Source organism: Eulemur rufifrons, chromosome 8, assembly GCF_041146395.1.
Source record: "Eulemur rufifrons isolate Redbay chromosome 8, OSU_ERuf_1, whole genome shotgun sequence".
In the NCBI taxonomy this organism is placed as follows: Eukaryota; Metazoa; Chordata; class Mammalia; order Primates; family Lemuridae; genus Eulemur; species Eulemur rufifrons.
The window spans coordinates 60,269,364-60,282,954 of NC_090990.1; the positions used below are offsets into that span (position 1 = coordinate 60,269,364).

General features: G+C 35.7%; 1 protein-coding gene across 3 annotated transcripts in view; it reads right to left on the bottom strand.

The window, feature by feature from the left end:
* USP33 (ubiquitin specific peptidase 33) overlaps nucleotides 1-13,591 on the bottom strand; it is a 61,240-nt gene that overhangs the window by 28,591 nt on the left and 19,058 nt on the right. For all 3 annotated transcript variants that reach the window (XM_069478107.1, XM_069478106.1, XM_069478105.1), the window contains 7 exons: nucleotides 13,519-13,581; nucleotides 12,219-12,371; nucleotides 8,836-8,938; nucleotides 7,111-7,180; nucleotides 4,128-4,241; nucleotides 3,388-3,466; nucleotides 1,855-2,272 (listed from right to left, as the gene is read on the bottom strand). In XM_069478107.1, the coding sequence (XP_069334208.1) occupies nucleotides 1,855-2,272; nucleotides 3,388-3,466; nucleotides 4,128-4,241; nucleotides 7,111-7,180; nucleotides 8,836-8,938; nucleotides 12,219-12,371; nucleotides 13,519-13,581 (1,000 nt within the window). The remainder of the gene's footprint in view (nucleotides 1-1,854; nucleotides 2,273-3,387; nucleotides 3,467-4,127; nucleotides 4,242-7,110; nucleotides 7,181-8,835; nucleotides 8,939-12,218; nucleotides 12,372-13,518; nucleotides 13,582-13,591) is intronic.

Here is a 13,591-nt window from a genome sequence, read left to right on the forward strand (position 1 = left end):
TCTTTCAATGCTGACATTTGACAAATTTATTGATTCAACAACTTCTACACAAGGTCAGTATAATTAAGGAGCTTAACACTCCTAGTTTTCCTGACCAGAAGGCTCTGTACACAGGTAAACCATTAGTCTTTGTATAGTTAAGGAAATATTCCTCAAGAAAAAATTCTGGGCCGGGCGCGGTGGCTCACGCCTGTAATCCTAGCACTCTGGGAGGCCGAGGCGGGTGGATCGCTCAAGGTCAGGAGTTTGAGACCAGCCTGAGCAAGAGCGAGACCCTGTCTCTACTAAAAATAGAAAAAAATTATATGGACAACTAAAAATATATATATAGAAAAATTAGCCGGGCATAGTGGCGCATGCCTGTAGTCCCAGCTACTCGGGAGGCTGAGGCAGGAGGATCGCTTGAGCCCAGGAGTTTGAGGTTGCTGTGAGCTAGGCTGATGCCACAGCACTCACTCTAGCCTGGGCAACAAAGTGAGACTCTGTCTCAAAAAAATAAATAAATAAATAAATAAATAAATAAAAGAAAAAATTCTGGATTCATTCAAATACCTAAATAAATTGTTTAGTAACTCTCTTTAGTAATTACAAAAGATGAACTTTCTTATGTTACTTGTCTGCCACTTATTTTAAGATCACATAATTTGAACTTCTGATGATCCAATTATGTGTGATTTAGAAAACTAAAACATCATGTTAAGCCAAGATAAGTTAACTCTTGAAGAGATATATGTAATACACAAAGCAATTTAACTCAAATATCATTAATTTGGCCACTCGTTCTTTCTCAAAGGAACACTGACTAGTACATTATAGCATAATCTATCATAACAGAGACAGAGCCTCGCTCAGTCACCCCAGCTAGAGTGCAGTGGCATCATCACAGCTCACTGCAACCTCAAACTCCTTGGCTCTAACGGTCCTCCTGCCTCAGCCTCCCAAGTAGCCGGGACTACAGGCAAACACAACAACGCCCAACTACTTTTTCTGTTTTTAGTACAGATGGAGGTCTCACTCTTGCTCAGACTGGTCTTGAATTCCCGAGCTCAAGCAATCCTCACACCTGGGCCTCCCAGAGTACTAGGATTACAGGTGTGAGCTACCGTGCCTGGCCTCAGTATAGTTAATTAAACTCCTACACTAAAACACATCCAATGGGACTCCAGTGACAGCAATCTAAATACAATAGTGTGTATAATTAAAAAATCGCAACTTGGGTTATTTTACTTGTTTCTGGGCACTCAACAGAATTTGCTTAAATTCTGAGAAGCCCAATTTTCTAGATTACTACATAACTACATAAAAGACTTTTGATGAAATGTTTAGTTCAAAATGATAAATTTCTTATATAATTAAATGACCCATAAAATTCCTCTTATCCTCAGGTTGGGTACTTTTATGGCTTTAATTTAACACTCACAAGCAAATATTGCTAAACTATAACTCTACTTTTTTTCGAGACAGGGTGTCACTGTTGGCCTGGGCTAGCATGCAGTGGCGTCGTCATAGTTCACTGCAACCTCAAACTCCTGGGCTAGAGCCATCCTCCTGCCTCAGGCTCCCAAGTAGCTGGGAATGCTACAGTTTAAAGGAGGATGTTGTTGTCCCAGCTACTCTGGAGGCTAAAGCAGGGGGACAGCTCAAACCCAGTAGTTTGAGGATACAGTGAGCTGTCACTGGGCCACCACACTCTAATCTGGGTGACAGAGCAAGACTCTGTCTCTTTAAATAAATACATACACACATAAACAAATAAATAAATAAATAAGAAATCCCCAAAGTAACAATTATTTAAACACCCACTGTCTAAAAATGAATACTATCATTTTCATGATTAAATTATTAAATTGTCACCTGAAGCTCTGCTGTGTATTTGCACTTTGACAGTTTCCTGGTTGTTCAAGTCAACTGTTTCAGATACAGAGTCTCTATCTTTATCTAATTCTCCTTCAGAATTTACTTTATTAATCTTATTACAGATCTTCTCTTTTTGCCAATCTTTTGACATTTCTGAATTGTTCTCATCATCCTGAATTAACATGGTTGTTTCATTATTATCTTCAGAAAAGCCTCTAGAGCAACTTTCATTTTCTGCTTTATCACTGTTGCTGCAAGATTCACAAGACTGAAAATCTACATCTGACTGGTTCTTGTCTTCCTCCATGGTCTCTTCAGTAGTTATGGTTTGAGGATCTTCCTCTACTTCCATTATCTGCTCTTTCAATTCTTCATGAAGCAGATCCATTAAACATCGAAGGAATTCTTGAGCATCCTAATGCATCAGCAACATAATGTTATCACTTCATTACATGTGTATAAACTTCAGGGAAAATATACAAAATATGTTTGTCAACTGATTTATGAATCTGTAGCACTATACTGAAGAATATCAGTTTGTAAAACATTAGGTGCTAGAGGAATAGGACACGCTAAATTCTAAAAAGTTGTGTAAATAAAAGTTTTAATAAACTGAAGATGATCTAGAGATCAGCTTTTAGTAGTGTTGCTACTAATAAACTGGAAGGATAAGACATAGAAAAAATAAGGATTTGCCTCATGTGACAGAATTCAGAGAGATGTCCTAAATTCAAATATTTTACATGTTTGGCTTAAATTAGAGCTTCCCCCAATCTTGCACTGTATTTCAAAGAAAATGCCTTGATCAACCTGAAGTACTTACTGAAAACACAATAACTCATACCACCAAATCATGATCTTTAAAGATCCAGAAATTTGCATGGGAAAAAATGAACACGGAATAGGTAATGGGTTGAAAAAAAAATGTGAGAGGACTAGGTATTAATATTAGAAGATATTATATAAAAAAACTACAATAACTGAAACCACCATGTGGTACTATTTCAAAAGGATAGGTCAATGAAATGATTAGAAAGCCCAGAAACAGATCCTATCATATATTAACATAAGAATGAAAAAATTAACAAAGAAAATTTTAAATCAGATAGGAAGATAATTCTTACATTTGTAGAGTTTAGTATAACTTGTTTATGAAAAATAAAAATGAAATTTGAATGATACTGTAACACAAAATAGATGCCAGATGTACTGAATAATTAAATGTAAAAAATGAAAGCATAAAATATAGAAAATATTGGTGAAAATTTCTAATCTCTGAGTGTAGAACTCGAAGCTAAAAGCTGTAAGAAATATACTGATGTATTTACCCACCTGGACATTTAAAAGTGTCTAGAAAAACATACATAATAAAACTAAAAGTTGGAAAACTGTAAACAAACATGATAATAGGTTACTAATCTTGGCAAATAAAGACAAAGGAGTAATGACATACACAGACAAAAAGCCTAATAGCATTTTCCACATTTATTTAAGATTATTAAAATTATGAATGAAAAGCAAGAGACTAACCTGCTGAGAATACCCCCGAAATGTTGGATTTACAGTTTTAATTCCTTGAAACAGATTTGTGGGCACAACAGATCCTGGCCTGAAGAATACATTTTTAAAGAGAAATTTGGGGATTTTTAATTTTTGTTTTAGAAGTTAACAACCAAGAATTCAAAGTGCTCGATAAATTGAAAATTGTTTATATTTCACAAAAATCATTCAAATCTGCCCAGTATTATGTTTCAGAGGTACATGAGAACATATTAGTGATATTTTAATTGATATTTTATTGCTCTCCTCCCCCAAATAAATGATCAATCTCCACTGTAAGATTTTTCAAAAAAGCAGTTTCCTGAATAGTTCTTAAACAAAATACTAACATCTTACAGCAAATAATTATCCTTATGCTAAACTTTAGAACAAAGTATAAACATAACAAAGAATAAACTTAAACAGGAAAACATTAATATAGGTATTTAGGGTCTGATTTTAGTATTGTGAGAATGCCTACTCCTGCACTGAAACTCAAAAGCTTCAGTAACAGCAGCTTTAGCACTTCAACACTATACTACCAGTCCAAATAATTCTAAACTTCTATGACGCTTTCATTTGGATATTCAGTTGCAAATGTAATATGCATGAAACTGAACTATCTCCAATCTGTCTCTCTTCCACTTTTTTCAGCTCTATAAATAGACCTACACCCTTTTAATATTTATAATAGTTAAAAAGAAAAGAAAAGAAACATAGTAAGTATATACCTGCTTTTATGCCACAGTTCTGTCATTAGCTTGAGATAACTTTTACAAATGGCCGGTTTCTTATCTGTTCGAGCTAGTCCTCCACAATCAAGAAAAAATTGTGTCAAAGGTGGGCTAATTTAAAAAAGAAAAATATCAGAGTGGAATCAAAGTTTAATACTAATTAATTTCAAATCATTAAATGAATTGACAGCACATGTATCTCTGTATCTGTTATTCCTTTGCTGCCTTTTACAGCTTCACCTTCACTTCTTCATATTCTTAATGAGTTCAACCCATTCAAGTCAGATTTGGCCCCCTCATATGTATCAGAGTTCTCCATGCTGCCAGGTCCAGTTAATACCTTTCAGTGCTTTCTCAGTAACACTTGTTATAGGTGACTACTCTCTCGTTCTTGAACAAATCTCTGGACTACTGTGATGCACTTTTCTACTTTTCCTCTTTACCTCCCTGGCCACTTCTTTTCCCTCTTTATTGCTCCTTTTGCTCTTAGACATCTAAGTATTAAATAAAAGCGTTCTTCAGGACTTGATCCTGTAACTTTTCTTCTTCCCTATGTACTCCTTCACCTGGGTTGTCTAAAATTTTCACCCATATGCCAATTATGGCCAAATTTATATAAAGTGAACCATGTTAGCTGAACTCCAGATTTATATCAAATACCCGAACTGATGGCCATTATGGTATTTCAAATTTAACATGCGCAAAATATAACTTTCAAGTGGACCTGCTCTTCCTCCAGGCTTCTACATTGTAGTATGTGGTACTGTTATCTGTTGATGACTCAAGTTAGCAATTTATAAGGCAATATAATCTTTTATGAGTTTGACTAGCTTGAGGGAACCTCCATGAATCTATTCAGTTATAGGAAACTGACTGGGCAAAGGACCAAATCCTGACCTGCAATGAATTAACCATCCACTGAAGGCATTTGGATAGTTACTAAGCCACCTCTTTGCAAACAGTGTAACCTTATTGGTCACATCTTTTCCAATGGAATCAAAGAAGTTGCAAAGTAAATTTGTGGAAGCAGTACTGTACAGTAATCAACATCAAAGGATTCAGAACAACAAACACACACACATAAACCTTAAATTTAGAATTCTCCTCTAGTACTTACTAGCTGGTTACATTGGCAAAGTTATTTAAACTTTTATGTCTAGTTTTCTTACATGCATAACAATAACAATAGCATTAACCTACAGTTCTTTCATCATATGATTATATTATTAAACCATGAATCTCCTTTTCCCTTTCTCCACTTACTCTAACCCACATCCTATCAACCAGTCATTCTCCTAAAAATGCTTATCTTCAATTCCTGCACTTCTTTCCTACCACCCTAAATAGTACAAGCCATCACCATTTCTTGCCTAAATTGCTATAATAATCTCCTAGCTGATCTACTAGATTCCATTTTCTTCTTCTGCCAATTCACTGTACACATGGCAACCATAGTCATCTTTTTAAAATATAAGTTAGATTATTCGGCTACTCCATTGTAAAAACACTTCAATGGTGTCTTACTACACAGAATCTAAATAATGTGGCCTACATGACCTAGACCCACTCCCATTATTCCTGTACTCCTGTCATATAGATTTTCTTCCAGTTCCTCAGAAGTGTCAAGCTCTTTTTCACCCCAAGGCTGCTTACAAAGTGTTGATCTTTCTGCTTGGAATGTTTTACCCATCTTTTCATACAACCAGCTCATATTCATTCTTCAGGTTTCAGATTAAATGTCACTTCTTCAAAGAGGTGTTCTCTCATCACTTAATAAAAATTGAGTTCTCTTTATTTTAAAGGGTTATGAAACATAAGACAACTGAAGACAAAGCATTTATACAGGGTTATATATAATAGAAATGAAACTATTTTGGGAAGATATACAGGTTTTATATCCCTAATCCCAAAATCCAAAATTCAAAATGTTCTAAAACCTGAAACTTTTTGAGTGCTGACATGATGCTCAAGAAAAATGCTCATTGGAGCATTTCAAATGTTGGATTTTCAGTTTAGGCACCGGTGTTCAACTGCTAAGTATAATGCAAATATTCAAAAATCTGAAAAAATCCCAACCACTTCTGGTCCCAAGCATTTCAGATAAGAGATACAAAACCTGTCTATGCTCAGTTTCCAACCACTGCTCTAAAATTCAATCAGGTAGCAAAGGTAATGTCAAAGTTAGTGATTTATGAATTCTGGTCCTGACTCAATGCATCTAATCTTAAGAGTAATACCACCTGGCCTATCTACTTTGGAGGGCTACAATAAGGAAAAAAAATCTGAATATTTATTAGAAGCTTTCCACCCACAGAAAAATATAAAATATTTCCATATGATCTCTGAAGTAAAGTAATCTGAAGAATTAATTAGTTCCAGTTCCTCATTTTCTAGATGTAATAAACAAATAACTTGCTCAAAGACACACAACTACCTAGGGTCTAAGCCAAGACCAGTAGCTTCAAGAAACTATAGATAGATAGGCCGGGTGCGGTGGCTCACGCCTATAATCCTAGCACTCTGGGAGGCCGAGGCAGGTGGATCGCTTGAGGTCAGGAGTTCAAGACCAGCCTGAGCAAGAATGAGACCCCCGTCTCTACTAAAAATAGAAAGAAATTATCTGGCCAACTAAAATGTATATATACGAAAAATGGTGGCACATGCCTGTAGTTCCAGCTACTCAGGAGGCTGAGGCAGTAAGCCCAGGAGTTTGAGGTTGCTGTGAGCTAGGCTGACGCCACGGCACTCACTCTAGCCTGGGCAACAAAGCGAGACTCTGTCTCAAAAAAAAAAAAAAAAAAGAAACTATAGATATACACATAGTAAACCCCAATGGGACAACAACAGATTATGTCCCAAACCAGATTCTTGCCTACTCTACCTTGAGAGTTAGTTAACTACTATAGTAGCACAGTTTTCTGCTAAAAAAAGTGAATTTAAAAATTATATAAACAAAAACAAAATTAATTTCTCTACTTACCAATTAGAAAGAGCCTGCAAAGCTGCATTCATATAACAAGTATTTCCAATATTTTTCAAACCTGTAAGACCTATGAAGAAAAAATATAAATTAAGTCATCATTCAATAATACAAAATGACTCAACTTTTGGGGGGAATACTATGGTTCCCAAAGTACATTAAGGACCACAGAAATATAAAATAGCAACCTGAACAACTCAGAGAGGTCACACTTTTGGAAATCAAAATCACAAAATCATAATCACCAAAATTTTGAGCTTTGGATAAATTCAAGGATTACTTAGTTCAACCTCTGATATCTGCACAAGAAGAACAGCCTTTCCTATTATCATTTCACTAAGAACAGACATTTTTAAAGAGTACTAGCTGAGACTTATATTTCTCATTATAAACTAAGTTTATTGTGAGAAAGTTGTTTAACGACAATGCAAAAAATTCACATCATGATAAATGATAAGTATGCTTTTCCTTCCCATTTCAATGTATTGAATTAAAAGCAATATTTATTAGGTTGAACCATAGGAAACTACTAACATTCAACCTACAAAAATGACAATTTCATATGGCTCAAGCTAATACAGTAAAGAAGTCATTGTTATCTCTTCCATGTATATTCAAGTTCACTTTCATCAGTTTACTCCATTATTAAAAGATGAAATAACATATACTTAAAAAATAAAATTATAAATGCTATTTGAATTTAGAGCAATACAAAGAAAATTTAAACTTCTAGGAATCTCTGAAACATGGCTGAATTAACACTTGATAAGTATCCAATAAATAGTGTAGGCTAAATTAATGGGCTAACATACAGAAATACATATTTATAAATTATCTCACATAATGTTAAACTTATACCAAAGTGTTAATTTCCAGATAATTATCTATATACACACTCAATATGTGCCTAGTATCAACTGAAAAGCTGAAAATTAAAGTTTATACTAAGAACTGTAGGCTTAAAATATAGAAAATCCTAATAGACTGGTTCTCAATGTAGGGGTTGAGAGGGAGTGAATGGGGAACAAGGGAAGAGAGTATCAGAATCACCTGATTCTTTTTCTAAATGAATATTACCCCTAAACAGCAGTCCCCAGCCTTTTTGGCACCAGGGACCAGTTTCATGGAAGACAATTTTTCCATGGACTCAGGGTGGGAAGGGAGGTCAGATGGTGATGCCAGTGATGGGCAATGGGGAGGGGAGTGGCTACAAATACAGATGAAGCTTCCCTCGCTCACTTGCCCGCCACTCACCTCCTGCCGTGCGCATCCCCCCACAAGTTTGATGGAAGAGAATTTGGTGTGGGGGGCAGTGGGGGCGTCAGAGCTCTGTGGTCCAGTCCCTAACAGGGGTTGGAGACCACAGCTCTAAGAAATTCTGCTAAGAGGATACCCTAATAATTTCCCACCAATCCCCATCAATGACAGGTTAAGAATAGAAAAATGGACTGAGAACCATTGTGCAAACAGACTGCAAAAGGCAATTAAGCAAAAAGGACCATAAGGCTCAAATGCCAAAGAGTAATTAGGATCCCAGCTTTGGTAAACTGATACCAGAGAAATCAAAAGTTTGCTTGCAAATACAATTTTACTAGGCCAAATTTCAGAGTTCTTTTATCATCAAGTCCCTTTCACCTCCAGATTTTGAAATTTTCCCATTATACAGTTTACTAAAGAAATAGGCAGTGCCATACAAAGGAGTGTTACACAGGAGAATTATTTTACCTCTTGCCTTAAGTTCATCTTCTTCTTCCACTTCTATATCCAGATCATCAAATACAGCAACCAGAGGAGTTTTTAATGTTGTATTACTAGGTATTTTAAAATCCTTGATAACAAAAAAGATAGCACACTTGAACAAATCCTTACATTAAAAAAATAATTTTATTTATATAACATCTACACTATAAAAACAACTGGGATGTTATTTTAATAGTAGAACCCTAAGAATTTGTGGTATTAGCAATAATAAGAGTATAAAATCTACATTCATATTTTGAAGGAAATAAGGATCTACATTAGGTAAAAGCATATCACCCTAAGCTTTGTTAATATACGTACTTGAGTAACAAACCAACTTTTTATAACTTTTTAAAATTAAAACCCAACAACTAATGCCAGTTAAATGGCACCACATTGCAGCTAAAGACCTTCGAAGTACACTATCGATACCACATGGTCTCTTATTTTAACAATAAAATATTCTAATATTAATTTCCAAGAACTGGCTTACCTCAGAAATTACAACTGGTGACCTGTTGGCCAAATGCTAGCCCACACTTTTTTTTTTTAATTTTTAAAAATTTTTAACTTTTTTTTTTTTTTTGAGACAGAGTCTCGCCTCTGTTGCCCGGGCTAGAGTGCCATGGAGGTCAACCCAGCTCTCAGCAACTTCAAACTCCTGGGCTCAAGCGATCCTTGCCTCAGCCTCGCAAGTAGCTGGGACTACAGGCATGCGCCACCACACCCAGCTAATTTTTACTATTTTTAATAGACACGGGGTCTCACTCTTGCTCAGGCTGGTCTCAAACTCCTGAGCTCAAGTGAGCCTCCCGCCTCGGCCTACCAGAGTGCCAGGATTACAGGTGTGAGCCACCGTGCCCAGCCAAATTTTTAACTTTTTAAATTTAATTTCTTTCCCCTCTTCTTTTTTATTAGTGCTGATTATGCAAAGCAATAACCCACACTTAAAAAACAACAACAAAAAGAGCTAAAGTTTAAAAAATCAGAAGGCACATAAAAACTAGAATTTGCAAGTTCTCTTGAAATAGAAGATCGAAGTAAACTGAACCCATTCAGCAACAATCAGATGGAGACGGAAACTGAATAGCAGCATGCATTTAGCGTGTACTCTAGTTCTCCAACTTATTATAGCCTTATTCCACCTCTACAATGCAGGCATGTGCACTTACATTCACCCACTTTATACCTTTACATTCCTGACATCTGTAGATATTGGACATTTAAGTAGGTCCCGTATTCTCACTTTGTTTTTATAAAGATGGTACATGTTCATTACAAAATATTTAAGTACAGAGGCTTAAAAGAAATTCAAAATGCTACCACCTAGAAGACATTTCCATTTGAAAAATATTATTAATAACATTTGCATGGTTTCCAATGTTTAGCTACCTTACAAATAATGCTATAGTGAACTGGATTCAAACAGCCTATAAATTTTGTACTTGTAAAGAAATTTGAGTAACTTTTTCTTCTTAATAATTTCTCAACAATGGGATCATAAGGAGGTCGCACAAAATTAAGTTCATGCTTTTTATGTGATAACATATTTGTAAGTCACCAGAAAATTATCTACAAGCCATCAGGAAAATGTCACTATACTTATTCTATATTCTATCATATTCAACATTTATTGGAGTTTGCAATCTTGATCTCTTCTGGCAGAAATGGCAGCAGATAGCTTATTTAACTTGCTTTTCTTTAGTAAGTGATGCTGATAATTTTGTCCTTATAGATTATCAGTTCCTTATGTGATTAAACTTTGAGTCATCACATCACACTTTCGTTAATAATGTAAGAAGACTCAAGAAAACTTTTATTTTCATACTATCAGAACTTCTGAAAAAGACTAAACACATTTGTAAATGATAAATAGGGAGAAATAGGAATGGTGATGATTATTAACTAGAGTCATTCAACTGTGAAGCTAGAAATGCAAAAAATATTCCTTGTCTAAAATCTGGCCACCTTAAGTTACATAATGTGTGAGGCAAGCAAATTTACTATCACAAATGTCTACCATAAGAATGGTATACAAAGATACAACAGAAAAATCTGAGAGTTGGTATCAAGGAACAAGAACAGAAATGCAATGTTATTTCTATTATTATAACATACATGACAAAAACTTGCTGTTAATCAAATCAAATGATGATCAGAGGCCAGGGGCGGTGGCTCACACCTGTAATCCTAGCACTCTGGGAGGCCCAGGTAGGAGGATTGCTTGAGCTCAGGAGTTCCAAACAAGCCTGAGCAGGAGCAAGACCCTGTCTCTACTGAAAATAGAAAAATCAGATGGGTGTGGCAGCACAAGCCTATAGTCCTAGCTACTCGAGAGGCTGAGGCAGAGGGATTACTCAAGCCCAGGTGTTTGAGGTAGCACTGAGTTATGATGATGCCACTGCACTCTAACCAGGCAACAGAGCAAGACTCTGTCGCCAAAAAAAAATGATCAGAGTAAGTTAGAAGCCAACACTTCTAATTTCTTCATTTCCTTTTTCCTATTACCTTTTCTAAGAGACAAGGTCTCACTTTGTCACCCTGGCTGGAGTGCAGTGGCATGGTTATAGCTCAAAGCAGCCTTGAACTTGTGGGCTCAAGCAATCCTCCTGCCTCAGCCTCCCAAGTAGCTGGGACTAAAAGTGTATGCCACCATACCCAGCAAATTTTTTAAATTTTTTTTGTAGAGGCAGGGTCTCACTATGTTTTCCAAGCTAGTCTTGAACTACTGGCCTCAAGTGATCCTCCCACTTTGGCCTCCCAAAGTGCTGGGATTACAAGTGTGAGCCACCATGCCCAGCCCCTTTTTCCTATTTTCATATGACTGGAGAATTCTGAAATTAAGTGATTAATTTTACAAGCAAGGCTATATATGTTATATAAGCCTCTTGATCTAAAGGGAGAAAAGTCTTTAACCAAAGACCAATGCTAAGCTTTATTATATTCTATCTGGTTTTCCATAATTAGTAAAAAGTTCACAGTAATACAAGACGAGTGGAGAAGGGGAAAAGAAGCTAAATTGTTAATAGTACCTGCCATTCCCTATTAAAGACAGCCTACCCCCCTCCTTCAATCATATTTACTAGAAAAAAATAAAGACTACCTAAAGTATTTTTTTTAAAGCTTTTAAAATTCATGAGTTACTTTTCCATCTTCAGACAGGTGGCTTCAATCTCACCCTAATCTATCACTGTATGCTACACAAGAAAGAAGAGCATAAGTGCTTCATTTAAGGGGAAAAAGGCACATTACAGAAATTTTTTAAAGTACATGTAAGGCAGGATTCCTTTTTTAAATTTCAACTGTATGACAAATTATGAAATTACCTGAATGTTTGATACCTTAATTAAATGAATTTAGATTATTACCTGGACACTGTTTTCTTGTGTTTGCTGAGGTTGTCTTATATGAGGCAATGAAGGCTGAGTTCCTAATTTCCTATCTAAAAATACTTCTTTGCTGCAAGCATAACACCATACTCGAAGAGTGGTAAGGTTCACAGTTAGATAATGCTTTGTCTCCTGCATAATTTCATATGAGAGGGAGAAGAGGAGCCAAAATTAGACATACTTGAAAACATTTCTTCAAAAGATCATAGAAAATAAGCTGCTGGCCTTTGATGAACAACAAGATCTTCAAAAGACGTAATCTAGAGTGCCAAAACAAATTTTTAGATAAACTGCTAAAGTATAGTGAATAGTAACAATATCTAAGCCTACTTTAGAAATTATTCTATTGTCATTTTCCTCCCACTATTCATTATACAAAGATAAATACAAGAGTATCTCTGCATCTGACAAATAAGTATAACACAAGAAAATAACTGACAATAGCAAATAACTATTCTAGGAAATCGGAATGGCAAAAGTACAGAAATGACATGGGTCAAAGCATAGACGAGCTCAAGCAATAGGGAATATATGATCTTGGAGAAATAAAAGTTCAGCCTTTCTCAACCAGAATTTTGCAAGAGAATTAAGCCCTACAGAAAATGACTTGAGTGACTGATTTCACAAATCTCCCAAGGATGATACATAGCAAGTACCATTCCAGATGCACAAAAGAGAAGCAAATCATGCACCATGATGCCTTAGAGCTTTGGGTATATGGGCTTAACTAATTCTCTTGAGGAATCCTGGTTGAGAACAGTTGATGTTGTAGAGACATCAATGTGCATCTTAAAAACAGTGCATTTGAGAAACTTATAGTGTAGAATGGGAGCTCTACCTTATACTCTAAAATAGGCATGCCAGAGTCACACGGGAAGTACCAAATAACCAGAGCAAAGTAGAAAGGAGACTCCAATTAGGATGATGTGCAGGAAAAGGCAATAGGGTATGAGTTGAGACTTGAAGTTAGCCAGGCCATGTCACAAACCCAAGCATCCATTCTCTGACTTCAACCTCCATAACCTTCTAATATCCCAGCTATCACCTCCACATATCTGGACATATACTTTTTAAATCAATACTTTCTTAATTACTAATTTATTCTAATATTCATCTTCTTAGCACCCCTCTATCTTTCACAGAGAGTATAAGTGAAGTTTTAACTCATAAAAGAGCACAAAATTTTGAATTACAACATGAATTAATAATGTTATATTGGGTCCCTCTCCTTCAGGCTCTTTTTAAAAATGTCTTGTACTAAACATTTTTATATACATACCTGGGAATGTATGGTGCTATGATCTACTTGTGATTCACCACAGCCAACATATGAACATCTATTCTATAATTAT